Source organism: Chrysochloris asiatica, unplaced genomic scaffold, assembly GCF_000296735.1.
Source record: "Chrysochloris asiatica unplaced genomic scaffold, ChrAsi1.0 scaffold00041, whole genome shotgun sequence".
In the NCBI taxonomy this organism is placed as follows: domain Eukaryota; kingdom Metazoa; phylum Chordata; class Mammalia; order Afrosoricida; family Chrysochloridae; genus Chrysochloris; species Chrysochloris asiatica.
In genome coordinates, this window is record NW_006408559.1 from 21,567,756 (window position 1) to 21,586,483 (window position 18,728).

General features: G+C 59.2%; 1 protein-coding gene across 1 annotated transcript in view; it reads left to right on the forward strand.

The window, feature by feature from the left end:
* Positions 1 to 2,279: 2,279 nt before the first annotated feature.
* The window catches only part of SSPO (SCO-spondin), a 38,099-nt gene continuing 21,650 nt past the window's right edge, over positions 2,280 to 18,728 (forward strand). Inside the window, 47 exon segments of the mRNA XM_006878176.1 lie at positions 2,280 to 2,326; positions 2,625 to 2,801; positions 3,087 to 3,169; positions 3,283 to 3,438; positions 3,600 to 3,782; positions 4,088 to 4,208; positions 4,281 to 4,364; positions 4,613 to 4,742; positions 4,841 to 4,991; positions 5,104 to 5,106; positions 5,227 to 5,467; positions 5,687 to 5,763; positions 5,766 to 5,830; positions 5,913 to 5,995; positions 5,997 to 6,028; positions 6,329 to 6,448; positions 6,451 to 6,503; positions 6,573 to 6,718; positions 6,721 to 6,749; positions 6,859 to 6,945; positions 7,201 to 7,401; positions 7,889 to 7,982; positions 8,020 to 8,133; positions 8,308 to 8,564; positions 8,828 to 8,871; positions 9,050 to 9,150; positions 9,810 to 10,023; positions 10,102 to 10,140; positions 10,142 to 10,187; positions 10,190 to 10,229; positions 10,469 to 10,563; positions 10,748 to 10,961; positions 11,332 to 11,484; positions 11,655 to 11,749; positions 11,752 to 11,874; positions 12,205 to 12,465; positions 12,697 to 12,786; positions 12,875 to 12,925; positions 13,024 to 13,084; positions 13,243 to 13,288; positions 13,291 to 13,362; positions 15,074 to 15,086; positions 15,297 to 15,399; positions 15,605 to 15,772; positions 15,883 to 15,970; positions 16,293 to 16,434; positions 16,854 to 16,998. Coding sequence (XP_006878238.1) covers positions 2,280 to 2,326; positions 2,625 to 2,801; positions 3,087 to 3,169; positions 3,283 to 3,438; positions 3,600 to 3,782; positions 4,088 to 4,208; positions 4,281 to 4,364; positions 4,613 to 4,742; positions 4,841 to 4,991; positions 5,104 to 5,106; positions 5,227 to 5,467; positions 5,687 to 5,763; positions 5,766 to 5,830; positions 5,913 to 5,995; positions 5,997 to 6,028; positions 6,329 to 6,448; positions 6,451 to 6,503; positions 6,573 to 6,718; positions 6,721 to 6,749; positions 6,859 to 6,945; positions 7,201 to 7,401; positions 7,889 to 7,982; positions 8,020 to 8,133; positions 8,308 to 8,564; positions 8,828 to 8,871; positions 9,050 to 9,150; positions 9,810 to 10,023; positions 10,102 to 10,140; positions 10,142 to 10,187; positions 10,190 to 10,229; positions 10,469 to 10,563; positions 10,748 to 10,961; positions 11,332 to 11,484; positions 11,655 to 11,749; positions 11,752 to 11,874; positions 12,205 to 12,465; positions 12,697 to 12,786; positions 12,875 to 12,925; positions 13,024 to 13,084; positions 13,243 to 13,288; positions 13,291 to 13,362; positions 15,074 to 15,086; positions 15,297 to 15,399; positions 15,605 to 15,772; positions 15,883 to 15,970; positions 16,293 to 16,434; positions 16,854 to 16,998 — 5,138 coding nt within the window.

Consider the following 18,728-nt stretch of genomic DNA (forward strand, 5'->3'; position numbering starts at 1 on the left):
GGGGAAGCTCCGCTGCCCTGGGGCTCACCTGTCAGCACCCCAATTCCTGCGCCACCCAACCGTCCCACACCCTCCGACCCGCGTTTCCTTCCCTTCTCTCCACTCTAGTGAGACCCTCACTTCCTTGCCTGGCAATCTCCTTTGACCAGAATGCCCTCTGCCCTGTCTTCCTAGACCCTCTCCCTCCCCAGCCTTTGCTCCCCCCTCCTTCTCGTCTCCTCGGTTCCCAGCTGCCTACCCAGGCTGTCACCCGAAGAGCCCAGCCGGCCGGGAACGCCGTTTGGTGTCAGCGGGCGCCGGGCCGTCTGCAGCCCAGAGTTCCCCCAGCCCCACCTGGTGGGACCGGCGCCCCGCCTCCCGCCCCACGGTGGCGCCTACTCGCTGCTGACTCCCGGCTTCACAGAAAGACAGCTCCGAAACTTCGCGGGAGGGAAAGGAAAAGACGAGAGGGGCCGAGGAAGCCGGAGGGCAGCGGGCGGGGGGACGGGTCTCCAGGGTGAGACAGCGTAGGGCGGAACGGGCGAGGTGGGCAGGTGACCGGTGGAGGAAGACGCCCGAAATTGGCAATGGAGCCGAGGGCGGGCATGGGGGCGGGGGGGCGCCGGGGAGAGGGAGGGGCCGGGGAGGAGGGCCCGGGCTGCGCGGGAAGGAGGGGTGAGGGCACCACCAAGAGGAGCTAGGTGGAGGTGGAGGGCTGGCCGGAGCAGGAACCAGCAGGCACTCGGGGGAGGGTCCGCTTAGCCGTCTTTGAATGACACGTGCTTGTCACAAGGCGGTCCGCGCCGTCGGTGACAGGAACCCCTGCCCCGCCCCGCCCCGCCCGCATCGCTAAGCCCGCACCTCTGACCAGATCTGGGCTGGGAACGGGGTTTGGGGGGAGGAGCGCGGGGGCCCTCGTGTGGTAAGGAGGCTGGAGCCCCGATGTGCCGAGGTGGGGGAAGTGGAGGGCCAGGGCTGCTGGGGAGGCCCGGGATCAGACTGAAGTCCGTTCTGCGGGCGCCTAGGGGAGGGACTGTGAAGGGGGCTTTCAGGGCGGAACAGGGGTGAGAGGGGTTCCTTGGCCTGAATCTGGCTGGGATGACACGTTTCCCTCCAAGCTTGCTTCCGGGAGGGACAAGGAACCTAGATCTAGGAGGAATACTGGTGAATGGCCTCAAGGACACCACCCCATCTTAGCTGTGTGAACACTAGGGTGGAAGGGCGACAGAGGCAGCCAGACCTGGGGTAGGCACCTGGCAGGTGCTCGGTCAACAGCTTGTTGACAGTCAGGGATGGAGGGAGCAGGCTAACTTCATTGCTGGGGGCCAGCTCATAGGGGGACTGTAAACGTGTGTGAAGGTACAGGGATGAGGGCTTTCAAGACGTGTGTGTGTGTGTGTGTGTGTGTGTGTGTGTGTGTGTGTGTGTCTGAGGGAACATCAGAAGATGGTGTTGTAAGAGCATGCATTAGAAGGTGAGGTGAGGAGCATGTATGAGGGCATGTAGGTGTGAGTGCACGTGTGAGCCTGGGCACAGCAGGGAGGGCAGGAGGGGTAGGGAGCATGTGGCTATATACAGACGTGATGGAGAATCTGGTAGTGACTGTGGTCTCAGGACACTCCAGAAAGGCTGATCCTGACGGTCTCACCTAGAGGGGCTGGGCCAGAACGAAGACCCAGCTAGGCTGTGGAGTGTTGGGACATCCGACTTCAGGATGAGAGGGCAGGATGTAAGCCTAGGCCACATTCCATCCTGGGGTTCTTGCAGCTTGGTTGGTGGTAACCAGATGTAACCAGGATGTACCCCAGGACCTGCGCTGCCCCTTCCCCACCGGATGCTGGGATTATCCCATCCGGCTCAAGGCTCACCCATGGTCCCTAGCACCGCTCTGGAGGCTTCCTCGACCCCTAGCCCAGGCTCTTGGCTCTGGACCCCAGAGGCCCAGGAGACCCTTTTAGGAGGTTGGAACTTCAAAGGAAAGTACCCACGGTCCACCTGTCCCCCCACTTAGCTATGTGACCTCTCCAGAGCACCTGGCAAAAAGGGGGTGGGAAGTTAGAGACAGGGAGGTCTAGTGACTCATAACGCCTCAGTGGGGCCACGCCCCCCTGAGAATCTAATACAAACTACAAACTGCTTCAAAAATTTGTGTGCACACACAGGTTAGGAGTATTTGGGGGTGCCCAAGTCTCCTGCGCATGTTACTGTAGAGAAACTGAGTCCCAGAAGAGCGATGATACACAGCCAGTCTCCAAAGGGCAGGGTGGGGCTGCCCTCAGGATGTCAGTCTGTGAGGCGGCATGTGGGCATGTCCAATCGGCTTCTCCGCAGATGGTGCCAGGGCAGCGTGAGGCTGAGATAAAGCCTTCCAGCCCAGGGTCCAGTTCACTGCCATCTTCAGACTGACCAACAGACTAACCATTAGGCCTTCCGAGGCCACACGCAGGTTCCCCTGGCATCCTCAGAGAGCTGTTCACAGCCCTGCTCTTCATGCTGTCCTGGGCACCGACTGGTGGCTAAGCACCCCACCTCAGGGCTCACCTAAGCAGCCAGATCCCCTCCTGCCCCCTCTCTCAATGTCAACCCCCTCCTGGAAAAGGGCTCTGGGGAAGGGGAGGGGAGGGCAGCTCGTACCATCCCCACAGGCAGTGCTGTGAGTGGACAGAGATTGTCTGGGTGGAGGAGTTGGTGTCCCACCGCCAGGAAGTCCTGGTGCCCTGTACCAGCCTCTACCACCACCTCCAGTTGGGCTGGCGCCTGGGCCCACCCCCAATGGCGCACACTGGACTCACTTCTGACCTTGGGCTCTGCCCCATCTACAGGTGAGTGGGGCCCAGTCCCTGACCTGTCAGGGAATGTGGGAAGCAGGTCAGTGCCCTGAAGGTGGGCATGAGGACTGGACTGCCACCTGCTATGGAACCCAGAGCAGGGGTGGGGAAGTAGGGTGCCGTGGATCAATGAGTGGGACTCATGGGTTTTCGGGACTTCAGGCATCAGGGCCCAATTAAGACAGGCTTTGAAGGGCAGTGAGTGACCCACACATCCTTCCTTAAAGCTTCTGGACCACCACTAACACCTCTTCTCCCTCCACCTGCTCCGTGGTCCAGGCTCCCAGAAACCCGGCCTGCCACTGAGACTGGAATCGTGAAGGCTTGCTGCCCAGGCTGGGAGGGCACCCGCTGTTCCCTGGGTAAGCCTGAGCCATGGGGTTCTGGGTGAAGTTGGGGGTCCAACAGGCCTGGGTTTCCTGGAGGCAACAGGTTACATTCCACATGCCTGCGTCACCAGCTTCCTGTCCTCCAGCCGGCCCAGCCCTCAAAGAATCTCACCCCGTGGGCTACTGCTTTGCCACAGGGCGGTGTGGGATGCCTAGAAGAGGGCGGTACCCAAGCCTGGGGGCACAGCTGGCAAGACAGCCTCTCCCAGGCCTGCTCTGCTGCTCTGGCCAGTTCCTCACAGGTGGGTGCTGATGCTGGGCCTGCTCCCCTCACCCCCAGGTCCTCCCAAGGTGTCTGCTCCATCTCCTGTCCACCTAGGGGCCTGCTCCTCTCTTGAGCCCGCTCAAGAATGGACTGGTGCCCCCACCCACAGTCAGATGCCCACATTAATGCCCTCCTTAGGCAGCACCATCACCCTGGCCCCCCTGCAGCCACTGGTGGGGACCGTGAACCAGCTGTGGAGCCAGCACCAGTGCCCCTCAACCACCTACGCCACCTGGTCCAGCTTCCAATTCCTAGGCCGCTGCATGTACCTGCGGGCAGGCGCGCCTGACTCCAGCTGGGCTGTCCACCTCCTGCCCAGCAGTGTGGTGTGTAGACTGTGTTTGTGTGTTACGATGTGAGTGTGTGCTTGTGTGGTGTGTGGACTGTGTATGTGTGTGTGAGATTGTGTGTTAAGATGTGAAAGTGTGCTTGTGTGGTGTGTGGACTGTGTGTATGTGTGTGTGAGATTGTGTGTTCAGATGTGACTGTGTGCCTGTGTGGGGTGTTGAGTGTGTCATAGGTTACTTTGGAAGAGTGTTGGGAATGCTAGGGTTGTGAGGACTCACTTCCTCCTTTCTCCCCTGGTGAGGTGAGGTGGCCTTGGGGGCACAGCCTAGAGGTGTAAGTCCTCCTCCCTGTAGGGCTGAGTCTGCAGTGGCAGGGCGACTGGCTGGTGCTGTCAGAGGGTCTGGGGGTCATCGTGCAACTGGATGGAGCTGGCTCTGTGTCCGTCTCCCTGGACCCTGGGCTCTGGGTTCTCCAATGACCAGGCTGAAGTTGAGCGCAGTGAGGTGGGACCAGCAGGGACTCCATTCTCAGTACCCTGCCTCACCGCCTAGCCTCAGATGACTTTTTGGAGCCAGATGGGGGCCTCGCAGCGTTAGCTGCCACCTTCGGGAATTCCTGACTCTGAGGTGAGACTAACCCCAGCCTCATTCTCAGGCGAGTCTCTGCTGCCAGCCCAGGATGGGGTGAGCGGGTAGCAGGATCCTGGCTGCTGCTGTGAATCAGGGGAGAGCCAGCAGTCGGGCTGTCTGATCCCTGATGCCAGCTGATGGGAATCCTCTGCCCCTTCCCCACGGCTACTCCGCTACCCTTCCATGCCAGGTGCCTGGGACACTGGGTATGTGAGGTGGGTCGTCTCACCCCAGCCAGGATGTGTGGATGTCGGAGGTTGCTCCAGGCTGCAAGGGGTCCCTGGGGGATGAAGAAGAGGTGGCCCGGCTGCGGGCTGAAGCCCAGGACATTGCCACATGTCTTTTCAGGGAGTGCCACGTCCAGGTACAGGGGGGCAGACAGCAGGTCTGGGATGACAGAGCCAGGACAAGTGGGAGGTTCTGGGAGTCAGAGGCAAGGCGTGGACCCCTTGTACTGTCAAGCGCCCACCACGGAGTACCATGAGGCTTGCCAGAGGCACAGCGGCCAGCAGGCAGGCGGGGTGGAAGGAGGCTGTGTGTGCAACCCTGGCCAGCTATGTCCGGCAGTGTGCCCAGGAAGGCATCTTTGTCCACTGGAGGAGGACTGGCTTTTGTGAACCCATCCCACCCCACCCCTCCCCACACACTTCCTGAAGGCACTGCCTCCCCGAGTGGCCTGCTGTGACCCACATCCTCTCAGGCTGACCCAGTGCTAGCTCTGGGAGGTGGTGGGTGCAGGTGCACATTGGTGGGCCTAAGTGGCTAGAAGTGGGAAGAGGTGGGTGCAGGTAGACACAGGTGGGTGGAGGTGGAAGGTGGATAACTCATGTACCCCCTTACCCCTACAGAGCATCTGTGCCCTGGGGGCCAGCTCTACATGGACTGTGTGTCCTCCTGCCCACCCTGCTGCAAGGCGGTGGGTGAAGGCAGGGAGGAGTCCTGCTGAGATGGATATGTGAGCGGCTGTGAGTGCCCCGTGGCCTGTCCTGGGACAGCGCTCTCTTGTGTATCTCCTGCCGGATGCCCCTGCTACCACCTGTGCCAGCATTATGCCCCAGGGAACATGGGACCCCAGCTGTGCGGCTCCTGGTGGGTCTCAGGCCTGGCCTGCTCTGGGGTGGGAGGTGTGGCTTCCCTCCTCAAACTGCTTACTCGCAGTTCCCTCATAAGCGATCTCAACCTCCCATGGCCTAGATGATGACCTTGGTGGCCTCCACCATGTGACCTTCAGCCCTTCTGGTGTGACCTGGAGGGAGGGTGGGCTGGGGCCAGGCTGGTGCTAGGGTGCCTCCCACTGTGTGCCCACAGTGTGTGCCAGGACGACCGCTGGCACTGTGCCCAGGCCGCATGCCCATTCGAATGTGCCCTGAGCGCTGATAGACACTACTCACCTTTGATGGCCGGAGCTTTTCTTTTCGGAGCAGCAAAGGCTGCGGCTATGGCCTGGTGCAGGTGAGCAGACTTGTGGAAGTGTGTGTAGGGGGATCACACCCACAGAGCAAGGCTCCAGGTTCTGGCCCACCTGTCTGCCCAGGACCACATGAGGGGGCAGCTGCTGATGGAGCTGGAGCTAGGAGACTGTAAGTCTGGGAGCTGCCTCCACACCATCTCTGGTGGGGGGTGGGGGGCACGTCCAGCTCAGGGACTCAGGTAGCCTCGCTCCACCAAGCTGGTTACTGCTATTCACCATCAGCCCTGTCCCCACCCCAGTTTCTTTGAGCTGACCCACAGACCCCTGTGAGCTCCCCTCCCATCTCTGAAGCAGACAGTCCTGTGGGGTATCTGAGGCACTTCCTGCCCTCTCTTTAGGGGGAGGCAAGTAGCTAGGGGCCTCACAGCATGACCAGCAATTGGAGCCATCCCAGATGTTCCCCCAGGCAAAGGGAAGGCAAAAGCAGAATGGGGCTATAGGGGCTCAGTAGTAGAGACCTCAGGAACCTCTCCTTCCAGGCATGGTTCTGGAGGATGGGCAAGAGGTGGCTGTGCCCTAGCATGGGGAAGGGGGCCTCAGCATCTCCCGAGCCTCTTCTAGCTTCCTGCTGCTGAGCTGGTCATGGGCCCAGGTCCTCTGGGAGTGTCTGATCCCACGACTTACATCTCTCTGGAGCCCCGCTATGCCCACCGGGTATGCTGGAAGTGGAGAGCTGTGGCCAGCCTGGGGGCCAGGTCTGACCAACACATCCCCCTGCTTCAGGTGCAAGGTCTGTGTGGCACCTTCACTTGGAACCAGCAGGGTGACTTCCTGACTCCTGCTGGGGACGTGGAGACCAGCATAGCTGCGTTCACCAGCAGGTTCCAGGTGGACGGCGCTGGGAGGTGTCCCCCAGGGGATGCATCCCCTTCTCGGAGGCAGCTTGTGCCATCCTGCACAGCCCAGCTTCCAGGTAGCAGGGTGGGGGTCCTTCTCTCCCACCCAGTTCCTCCATTACTTGGGGTCTCAAGGACAGTGACGGTCACAAGGAGGAGCAGTGAGGACCAAGCTGACCCATTTTCTGACCCCCAGGAGTGCCACAGGCTGGTGGACAGGGAGCCTTGCTGGCAGCGTTGCCTGGCAGCTGTATGTGGCGGTGCCCCCTGCTTTCAGCCTTTATGCCCACCGCTGTGCTCAGCAGGGCACCCCACTATCCTGGAGGGGCCAGGCCCTCTGCAGTGAGCACTTCTCAACCCCTGGCAGCCCCCTCCCCCCGCCCATCTAGTGGAGTCTCTGAAGAACCTCCACCTGGGCAGATTGTCTACCTGTGTGGGGGAGGGGGGAGGGGGAAAGGAAGGCCATGGGGCAGCAGACATGACCATGCCCTGGCTAGTCTGTGTCCCTTGAATAGCTGTCACATGTCCTGGTGGCCAAAACTGCAGGAAACCTGAGAACTATGCACAGCTGGGTGGCTGTGTGTCTGGGTATAACTGCCCTCCAGGGCTGCTGTGAGACCCCGCAGGCCCGTGTGTGCCCCCCAGCCTGTGCCCCTGCTGGCTGGGAGCCCATCGCCATGGCCCTGGCCACACCGCCCTGAAGGACTACACCCTCTGTTGACATGGCTTCCTCAGTGGAGGGAAGAAGCTGGCTGAGGGAGGGGCTGTGACACCCTGGGCCCTTCCATGAGCTGGGGTGACAGTCACACTTTCATACACATTCTGTAGACTTGGTGACGTGGGGAATGGAAATCATCTCAGTCTGCTGTGGTGAGGGCTGGACCAGACCCTGGAGGTCCCACTGGTGTGGCCCTGGCTTTGCCAAGGAAGGGTGTTTAGACCCAGGCCTAGGGTGAAGCTGTGATGAACGCCCTTTGCTGAGCATGGCGTGTTGGACTCCTCCATCCTCTCCTGGAGCTGGAGAAGGGCCCTTGGGAACCGAGGGGGGGGGGCTGTCAGGGTCAGGGGCCCCCCACATCAGACCAGACCCGGGCCCTGGCCTCTCCCACCCCCACAGCATCAGCCAGGAAAGAGGCCTCTGAACTGCACATCCCACTGCTGCCCCCCACAGCAGCATTCTGTCTACATCCCTGGGACAGTGAGCCTGCCTGCTCACCTGGGACAGGTCCAGTACCAAGCACATCTGCCCTGTGGGCAGCACTGAGGGCTGTGTCTGCCCCCTGGCACCAGGCTGCTGGTGAGACTGGAGAGGTGCCCTGTGGGGCTGCCCTTAGGAAAGTCATCTCCAGCCAGGATAAGCTCTGTGTGCCCACTGAGTACTGCCCCTGCTACCGCAGTAGGCGATGGTACCCACCCAATGCACCCCTCCAGGAAGACTGCCATGTCTGATACATCCCGCAGCCCTGTGCCAGGAGACCCCAGATCCCAACCTGTTCCCGTTCTGAGCTGCATCTTTCCCTTGGTATAGGCTGGACTGGGAGCCAGCAAGAGTCCTCCTCACTATCCTGGATACAGCCTGGGCCTGCCCTCATTGACACTGCCTCCTCCTTCCCTGCCCACACCTTGTGCCAGAGCCAGAGGTGGCACTGTACTGGGCACCAGTGTGGAGGGCACTGCCAGGCCTCAGGCACCCCCCACTATGTGACATTTGATGAGCTGGCGCTGACCTTCCCTGGGGCCTGTGAGTACCTGCTCGTAGGAGAGACCAAAGGCTGGTTCTGCGTGTCGGCCCAGAACCCGCCCTGTGGAAGCAGGGGTCTTACTTGCACCAAAGCACTCAGCCTACAGCTGGAAGGCACCGTGGTGCACCTGCTCCGAGGTGGCTGTGGTCCTGGAAGGTGGGTGTGGCTGGGAGCGCACACTATCGGACCCTGCCCTGGCCTTGGAGACCCTACTTCTGGAAGACTCCAAAAATTTGAGGCCTCAATGGGCCCATAGCTTGCCTGGGGGCCCATAATTGGAGAAGCAAAGGAAAAGCTCAGGAAGGTTTGGTGTCTGGGTTTGTGCACCCCAGCCTTGATGCTGCCTCTCCTCGGGGTCTGGGTATGCCCCAGAGTTTTGATAATGCCTCTTTCTATGGAGGCTAGGCTGTGACAGTAAATGGGGTGCCTATCTCACCCCTCAGAGCTCTGGTAGCGAATCGGGCTGTGAACCTTAAGGTAAGCCGCTCCGTGGGAGAAAGATGAGGCTTTCTACTCCCGTAAGGATTTACACCCTCAGAAAACCTGTACAGGGTCGCTATGGGTCAGAACCGACTTGACGGCACTTAACAACAACAACAACAACAACATCTCACTCCTAAAGGTCTATACAGGCCCTGGACTGAGGCTGCGCCAAGCTGGTCTCACCCTGGTGCTCAGGACCCACCTTGGCCTCAGCTTGCTCTGGGATGTAGGTCACACCCTGCCCTGACCACACCAACTCTTACCCTGCTCCCGCACCTTGGGCTGGCCTGAAGGCTCCGGTTCCGGACACCTGGCCAGCCCTATCCTGTAACCTCAGTGCTGGCGTGGAGGTCACAAGACTGGCTCACATCTGACCTTGCTTCTTCCCCCACCTCCTGTCCAGACTCCCCTACCCTCAAGATCACACAAATGGTTGAAGTTCCCAAATGGTGTTTTGATCATTATAAATGTTTTCCTTCATTGTAAAGACAATATTTGCTCACCAAAGAAACATTTAGGAACCACCAAGTTCGAAAAATAAGTGAAAATAAATATCTTAACATCCTACCACCCAAACACAGCAGATGGCATTTTGGAAATGATTGTGATAGAAATGGAAAAAACCCGCAGAACCCTCAAGAGGGCAGAGTGAGGGTTAGCCTGGAGCTGGCTTGGTCTTTGAGACTGCTTGTAGGCATTTGGTCACCTGGCTGTAGCTTGGAGAGTAGGCACCCACTTGTCCCTTGACCCTCAAACACAGGGCACTTCACTTATCATGCTGACATCCCAGAAAAGAGACACTTGGCATCTGCCTTAAGGTACAGCAGCAGACATGGCCCCCTGTTGGGAGAAGGTCTAGGGTCACTTCCCACAAGATCATCCTGCCTCCCTCTCCACAGGCTAGTGTACCTGCCTCCCCAGTTCCATGGTCACCTGACAGGATTGTGCAGAGACTTAGATGGAGATGCCAGCAATGACCTGAAGAGCCGCCAGGGTGTCCTGGAACCCACAGCTGAGCTGGCCGCCCATTCCTGGCGCCTCCAGCCCCTCTGCCCCTAGCCGGGAGATCTGCCATATCCCTGCACCCTGAGGGATAGGGACTGGAGCCTGTGTGTGTTGTGGGGTTCTCAGTGGCTGGGGTCAGCTAGTTGTCCCTGGAAGTCACTAACAACTGTGTCTTGTGCCATACAGGTGAATGCCCACTGGGCCTCTTGAGCCAGGGCTTGCTGTGGGGGCACTCCTGCAGCCTCTCTTCACTGGGTGCCACGGCGATACCTCCGCCAGAGACACTATGAACAGTGTGTGTACAACGCCTGCAGGTGAGGAGGGGGCACCTAGTGACTGAGGGAGTGGAGGCTGGTGGGCTGAAGAAGGCCAGAGTGTGGTCTGGGGGCGGGACTGTGGGGGGCTGGAGAGGGCAAGAGTGTGGTTTGGGGGCGTGAGTGGGGGGTGCTGCAGTGGGTGGGAGGGGTAGGGCCTGGGGTTAGGCTAAATCAGGTGTGATGGGAGGATAGGGCTTCCTGAGCTAAGTCCCCTCCTCACTCTGGGGGTGACTGAGTGTCTGTGCTCAGCCTCGCTACCTGCTACCTGCGCGGTTGAGTATGCTCGCTAGGCTGGGAAGCTGCCTGCGCTGGCGTAGCCGGGAGCTCTGTGGTGAGCGCTGCCCTGTCTGTGGTCAATAGCACGTGGTCACTGAGTGTTTGTCATGCACCACACACGTTTTAGATGATCAAAACGTGCAAAATAGCTGTCCTTGTGGAACTTGCAAGTCACTAATGACCAGCCTCTCCTCTGAAGCCCTATAGTTTATACACTTACCAGCAATGACCTTGAGCAGGGTTTCAGGGAGAGAATGCACGGCTGTGTGTTGGTGTCCTTTACCTCTCTCCCTCTGCCCTGCACATGTATGACGCCTGTGGCCCCATCTGTCCCCCCACCTGCCATGACCAAGCTCCTGAGCCCGAGTGGTACTGCCACGTGGATGCATGCGTGGAGGGCTGCTTCTGCCTGGAGGGTACCCTGTTACATGGTATGGAGATGAGGAGGGCCAGGTGAGGGGCAGCTCCTGTGGAAGAGAGCCCTGCACAATATCTTTGAGCCCTGTCCTCTGTGACCACAAGCAGCACCTGCCTGGATCCCACTTCCTGTCCATGTGAGTTGGGGGGAGGGCAGTTTCTTCCCACCCGGCGCCATGCTGTGAAGAGGGAGAAGTCCCATGTGGTCACTGTGTGCTGCAAGGACGGCTCTGTGACAGCCAAGATGACTGATGACGGATGGGGAGGGTGAGCGATGCCGTCTGCCGTGGAAGCGTCTGTCTCTGGGGGCTCACCAAAACAACCCTTCCCTCCTAGGAGTCATGACTTGTGGGGACGTGTGGGTGAGTGGACGCTCTGGCCTTTCCTGCTGTGGGGATGTCTCTAGGACCAGGCATCAGCGCTCTGAGTCCACCTGCGTGTCCTGTGCCACCCCAGGCTGCGGGGAGGCGCAGTCCTCCTGAAGCTCTGGCCGATGCCTGCCCGTGACCCTCCGCTGTGATGGGCACCAAGCACATGAGGAGGACTGCCCGTGCCCCCAGTAGTGGCTGGCCTGTGCTGAGGGGCACTGTCTGCTACGGCGCTGCTCAGATGCGGCTGATGACTTTGCTCCAGAGTACCAACTCTGTCCTTCACCAGGCAGCCCAGCCCAAAGTGAGTAGGGCACTGCCACAGTGCCTGGACAGTCTCCTCCCTGGCTATGGGGCATAGGAATTGCACCTCCGAGGAGGTGTCCTGCGGGGATGAGAGCTGCGTGGGTGCCTTCCAGCTGTGTGACGGAGTGTGGGCCTGCCCAGACAGAGAGGACCTGGGCCTGGCCACTGTCCTCTCCCCTCTCTGCTGACGCACCCCCCCCCCCCGCTGACTCCCTGGAAACTGTGTCAGCTTCCTCAGGCAGTGTGGGACCTGGTGAATGGGATTCCAGAACTGGGTGCGAGAAGGACTGAAGAGCCTCGTGGGGGGCAGCGTTTGGGGCAGGTGCTCCGGGCAGCTGGGACAGAAAGCAAACGGATGGAGGGCTCTGGCAGAATTGGAGCGCCCTGTGCTCTCCTTTAGGGTATGGGGGGTGGGGGGGGCGGAAGCTGTACTGGGCATTCCTGAGCGAGGGAAGGGTTTCTGGAAGTCCAGAAGTACTGGAGCCGCGAAGTCCGGAGGGAGGACTAGGGTGCGGAGACTAGCGGGATGCGGAACTCAGACCCGGAGCGGGTCCCGCCAAGGCCCGTAGCCTCCCGGGACACGGCCTGAGCGTGGCCCACTGCAGCGCCCGCCTGCAGCCCGACTGAATTTGCTCGCGGAAGCGGCGAGTGCGTCCCACGGGGCTGGCGCTGCGACCACAAAGAGGACCGTGCTGACCGCGGCGACTAACGCGGCTGCGCTGAGCTGGAGCCCGCGCCTGAACAGCGCGCAGCCTCGCCCCACCACGAGCAGGCCCCGCCCCTCAAGGTCTCAGCCGGCCTATCGCCCCACCCCGCTCAGTCCATCCCCTCTCTCTTCTCCCCACCTTCGCCCTTTGGGCGGCTGGGCCCCAAGCTAGGAAGGGACTCACTTCTGGGAGCTTCCCAGTCTTCGCTAGTTCATGCTTCGCTAGTTCGTTGATCTTTTCAATGAAAACTGTCGCCGCCTGAAGGGCTTGTTGGCTTTGCCCACACTTGGGCAGTCATGGACAAAAGGACGGACAGGGGCACGATGCACACGCAGCTGTCCCCCAGCTCCTCCCTCCTAGACAGTCCCTGAGTCCTGTCCTCTTTCCCAGGAGGCGGTGACCCCAGCTCCTTTCCTCCGGGCTTACCTGCTGCACCCACTCCCTGGGCTCCAAAAGCCTCCTCTGTCGTCTCCTCCATCTGTATGGGGCAGGAGCCCCCCAGGACATCTCTTGCTGCCCACAGGACCACTCAGCTGCCCCCATGTCCTGGTCTCTTGCCTGCCCCCAGACCGGCTTTGCCATGGGACCCAGGACTGTCCCCAGGGCGAAGTTGAGCTGGGTCAGGACCTTGTCTCTGTGGAGTTGAATCCAGAGCTGGAAGGTGTCTGTACCGCTCACTCCCCACTTAACTGCCTTTTCTCCCATGTTCTTCCCCAGAGGGACGGTCCCCTGCCCTGAATACTCCTGCCCAGATGGTGCCTGCATTGGTGTCCAGCTGGTGAGTCTGTAGCAGTGGGTACAGTAGGCAGGGTTGGACACTACTTGAAGGACTCTGACTCCACCCCACCCCCACCAGGTGTGTGATGGGAACACAGCCCTCCCCAGAAGAGCAAACTTGTGGGGCCTGGGGTCCCGGAGCCTGTGGACACTGTGCAGCTGGATGTGTGGGCCTCCCTGCTCACCCCTGATGTTGCAGCTCTGCCCCCCGGCCCAGACCACCAGTCTCAGCCTTGCTTCTCAGCAGCCAGTGCTGGACATCCACTGCAAGGCCTGCAGGTACTGCCCACACCTACAGAGACCTTGCCTTCAACCCTGGGGGCCTGCAGGGAACTGACCTTTACTCCCAGCCCCCACATGTTGTTGGTATTAAGTGTCATCGAGTTGGTTCCAACCCATAGCGAGCCTGTATAGGGTTCCCAAGGAGCAGCTGGTGAGCTTGAACCACCGATTTTGCTATTTAAACCAACTTTGCAGCCCAGTGCACTAACCCACAGCGTCACACCAGGACTCCTCCACGTGTACCCATACCTGACCCCAGTACGAGGATCCCACCTTCTCCTGTTGTTGTAAAGTGTCCACGACAAGTCTGTTCCAACTCACTGTGACCCAGTATAGGGTTTCTGAGGCTGTAAATCTTTACAGGAGCAGAAAGCCTCATCTTTCTCTCAAAAGCAGTTAGTGGTATGGAACCATCAACCTTGTGGTTCAGTTTTTAACCTACACAGCCACCACGTTCTGTCAGCGTCTCCTACTTTAGTTTAATGCCTCTAGGTCCAAATCAGGGGACCCGGTGTGGCACTGGAAGATAAGCACTGAACTGCAAGGTCGATTTGAACCACAAGGTCAGAGGTTCAAACCCACCAGTGCTCCTTGGAAGCCCTTTACAGGATCTCTATGAATTGGGACCAATTTGACAGCACTTAACAACAACAGGCCAAAATGGGGGTTAGAGGGAATCCACAGATGCAGTGATGGTGGCAGTAAGCAGAGACAAATACGGACTGTGACTGTGTCCTAGTATATATACTTGTGTGCTGTTTGTCAAACAGTAGCAGCACATGCCACCAATGGTCACTGGGATTGGCTTCACTCTATGGGAGTTTCATTTCTCGGGGGGCAGATGTGGAATGGGGTTATAGGTCACTGTCTGTAAATCCTTTAGTCCTGGGCAGAGCCTGCTCACCAGGCCAGGACCCCTCCTAGGTGCCAGACAGAGCCATGTGTGAAGTGTGAGTGGCAGGGTCCGGCCCTCTGAGTGGGACAGCGCTGGTGCGGGGACTCCTGCGAAGTATGCCCGTGTCTGCACAACTGCACTGTGAGCTCTTCCCCATACTGCCCGCTGGACAGCAGGTAAGGAGCAGGCGGGGGTGGGGTGAGGTGGACTGCAGGGCCAGCCAGGGCTCAGGGCATACACCTGACTCAAGTGCCCACAGGGCTGGGTCCTGGTGGATGGAGTAGGAACAGCATGTTGCACTGAATCCTGCCTGGTGAGTGAGTCTGGGGATGTCAGAGGAGCCCCAAAGGAAGGAGGAAGGGAACTGAGAAGGAGCCAGGGATGGAAGCACTGAGGTCCCAGACTCAGGGAGGCATAGAAAGGGCCCTTCAGTGGAAGGGTTTCTGGTTGGGCAGCCCCCAGTGTTCTGCCCTCTGGGTCTGCTAGGGTGTCCCTGTTCCCCTAAGAACGACCAAGACACAGCTAGACTTTCTCAAAAGCATCTTTACCTAGAAGTGGAGTTACACAAGAAGCAGGAAATAGTAAAGGCTCAAAGATTGATGTGTTTACGGGCTCATAGTTCTGATCCTAAAAGTGCATCCGCAGGCCTCAAATCCCTTCTCCCTGACCCACTCTGCTGAGATTAGGACAGACCAGCATGGACGGTTGTACAAGCTGTTAACTGCACAAGACAGTGTCAGTTTCCCTTCTCCAAACCCATGCCCACTGTGCTTTCACCCAGAGGCTCCCAGACATGCCCTGTTTGTCCTACAGCCCTGGATCAAGGGTGCAGCTGCTCAGGTCTGGCCCCGAGGTGGTTTCAGACTGGGAGTTTTGTTCTATGTTCTTCTGCATATTCAAAGAAAGTGAAATCAACTCACACCCAAGGAGGAAGAGCCTTTCCTGGCTGGGGATTGTTCCCAGGTTCCCCTGGGAAGTCCTGGGACAGGAAGGTGATCCCAAGAGTGATGGAGTCCATCTGTGTTCCCCCACACAGGAGAGAACCAGACAGCCCACCCCATGGCCACTCTAGGCCCATCTACTGTCCCCAGCTCCCAGATCGGACCTCCCCTTGCTACCTATCTTCTGCCTCTACCAGGAGAACAGCTGGGGTATATTCCTTGTGTTTGTGGGGGAACGGGAAGTCTGAAGGTATGGACACCACCCCACCTGAAGTTGCCTCCCCATCTGTGCTCTGGTCTGTGCTAAGGTTGGTAGTTTGGGACTCTCAAATTCCCAGCTCCCACTGTGGCTCCTGACTGTCCAACAGACTGCCCAATTCAGCTTCCTCCCTCTCCTGCACCCAGACCCTTGCTATTCCTCACTGGGCCTGGCTAGACAGACACCCCAAGGGGAATTGCATGCTGTGCCCCAGCAGTTGGAACACCTGGCCTGGGCTGCTTCTCAGGGTGCTCCCATTAAGGGGAGCATTGGGGATACCAACTCTTGGCCATACACCCCACCCTTGTTCCTGTAGCTGGACTTGCAGAGGCCCGGGGACCTCACTGGTCAGTGCAGGCTGTGCTGGGGACAGGGTGGGGGCAGGGCTGCTCCCTCAATCCTGACCCAGCTGTGTCTCCCAGGCGCCTTCTTGCAGGGGGCAGGGACCTTCAGCTTCTCCACTGGCTCGAGGACCTTGATGTTCTGGGTGGCGCCCTCCTCATGCCCCAGGTATTACCTACGGGGCCCCCTGAGCCCTAGCCAACACACCTCTTTGAGCCCACAACACTTGGAGGGTTAGCAGTCCTCTCTCAAATACGAGGAACAGGTGGGCAGCGTAGAGGAAGCCTGGACGGCCCCCGAATCCCTGGAGTTTGCATCCTAATAATTGTGCAGTCGGCCTCAGAAGCAATCTGACCCAGGTCTGGACCAGAACCTCATATTCTTTAGGGCAAGGGCTCTGGGGTTGGGCCAGGTCGGGGACTTGGGTGAGTAGAGAGAGGAGACCGAAGAGTGGGGTGCATTCCAGGGAACGGCCGCCCTATAACCTTAGGCATTCTGGGGGAGATGGGATGGCTGGACCTCGGCTGTGCGGACCTTTGTCCAAATGGTACAGGCACGGCACGTGCGGGTCTGGCCTCAGGGCCCTGCCGGTGACATTTCTCTGCGGGTGGAGCTACTCGGCTGTAAACCAGGTAAAGTTGGGCTGCAGGGTTCTGGAGGGGCTGTGAGCCAGGTGCAAGTGGGCTTGGCAGGACTGAGTCAGGTACCAACGGACCTGGGGCCTGGGGCCTGAGCGGGGCTGGAAGGCTGGGCGGGGCCGTGAGTCTGGTGTGGGCGGGGCTGGAAGGCTGGGCGGGGCCGTGGGTCAGGTATGGGCGGGGCTGGGCAGCGCTGTGAATTAGGTAGAGGCGGGGCTGGCGTCTGAGCTGCGCCGGTAGGCTGCACACCGCAGCAGACAGCCTGGTAGAGGCGAGTTTGGTTTGTGTGTGTGTGTGTGTGGAGGGGGGGAACATCCTAGCTGGGCTGTAGCTAGGTGTGGGAAGTACTGGGTGTAGGCGAGAGCAATGGGGCCATCATAAGTCTCAGTCAGTATCCCATCCCTTTGCCCCAGCATCCCCACCGTTGTCGCCCGCCTGCCTGGGCGCTGGGCCGCTGTGGGCCAGCGGTGAGTGTGCCCTTAGCGGGGCCGGGTACAACGGCATGGATGACTGTGTGGACCGTTCGAATGACGAAGGCTGCGGGATCGGCGCCGGCAGGTCCACGAGGCACCCTCTCCGCTCACTGCACTGACCTCAGTCCAAGGCGCGCTGCCGGGCAGGGAGAGTTCATGCCTTAGAAGCCGGGGATTCCAATTCTGACCATGGCCAGCAGCTTCAGCGTCACGTGTAAGCTTGTTAGAAAGCTTACAAGCCCTGCCCCCATTTGCCAAAGCAGCGTTCCAGCCATCTGCGGTGGTGATTCGGATAACTCCAGTGATCTCCTCCATGAACGTCCCCTCCCCAAGGCCCAGCTCCAGGGTGCATCCCACCGAGAAGACCCCAGGCCCCTCCTCCACTCAGCCCGGGGACCCCTCTTATTCATCCTTGTTCACGGGTGTGCTGAGCCGAATGGGGGCCAGCGAATAGAGGAGCACTGAGTTGGGAAGTGTGGGGGACAAGAGGCCGTACCCACAGACACCAGTGCATGGACGCTCAGGGCAGAGGGTTCAGGGGTCTTCTGAGAGGGATTAGAGTTTGCGTGGGGATCAGGGTAGGAATGAAGGACTCAGCACATAAATGAGTTGAGTACGTATGCGTGGGTATGTGTGAGTGTGAATATGTATCTCTGTGGATGTGGGTTAGTGAGTGTGTGTGCCTGTGTGAACATGTGCTAGTGTGAGTGTGTGTGTGTCAGTGGATGTATGTGTTAGTGTGTGTGTGTATGTGAGTAGATATATATGTGTGTCTCAGTGTGTGTGCCTGTGTCCGCTTGTGCGTGTGTGTCAGAGTGCATGTGTGTGTGAGCATTAGAAGGTGTGTGTGAATGGACATGTGTGTGTTTGTGTGAGCACAGGAGGGTGTGTGTGAGTGGATGTGTGTGTCTGTGTGTGAGCACAGGAGGGTGTGTATGAGTGGACATGTGTGTTTGTGTGAGCACAGGAGGGGATGTGTGAGTGGATGTGTGTGTCTGAGTACAGGAGGGCATGTGTGAGTGGACATGTGTGTCTGTGTGATCAAAGGAGGGCGTGTGTGAGTGGATGTGTGTGTCTGTGTGTGAACACAGGAGGGAGTGTATGAGTGGACATGTGTGTGTCTGTGTGATCACAGGAGGGTGTGTGTGAGTGGATGTGTGTGTCTGTGTGTGAACATAGGAGGGAGTGTATGAGTGGACATGTGTGTGTCTGTGTGATCACAGGAGGGCGTGTGTGAGTGGGTGTGTGTGTCTCTGTGTGAGCACAGGAGGGGATGTGTGAGTGGGTGTGTGTGTCTCTGTGTGAGCACAGGAGGGGATGTGTGAGTGGGTGTGTGTGTCTCTGTGTGAACACAGGAGGGGATGTGTGAGTGGACCTGTGTGTCTGTGTGAGCACAGGAGGGAGTGTGTGAGTGGACCTGGCCCAGGCTCTGTCCTGCCTTGGGCTTGATGAGGTGAGATGAATAAAAGCAGGCACAGGAGGAGGGTGGAGGGAGAGACTCTCGTGGGAGGTACCATCTGGGCTGAGCCCTCCCTTCTCATGGGGTTTTGCAGGGACTGAGCTCTGGCACCCACAGTTAGGGTCATTGGAACCTCCCACACGTATGTGTAACCTTGGCCCACGAGTCTGAGCTTCTGGTCCCCTGACCTGTGACACACCCCTGCCCCAGATGAGGTGTTCCACCCAGGAGCTGGGGAATCACCTTTGTGGACTGTGGCCCCATTGACCTTTCCCTGCACCCCTCACTCACAGAGAAGGGGCCAATGGGTCCTTTCACAGTCTCTAAGTCTCCTCACCTGAGTTCTGGAGAGCCCA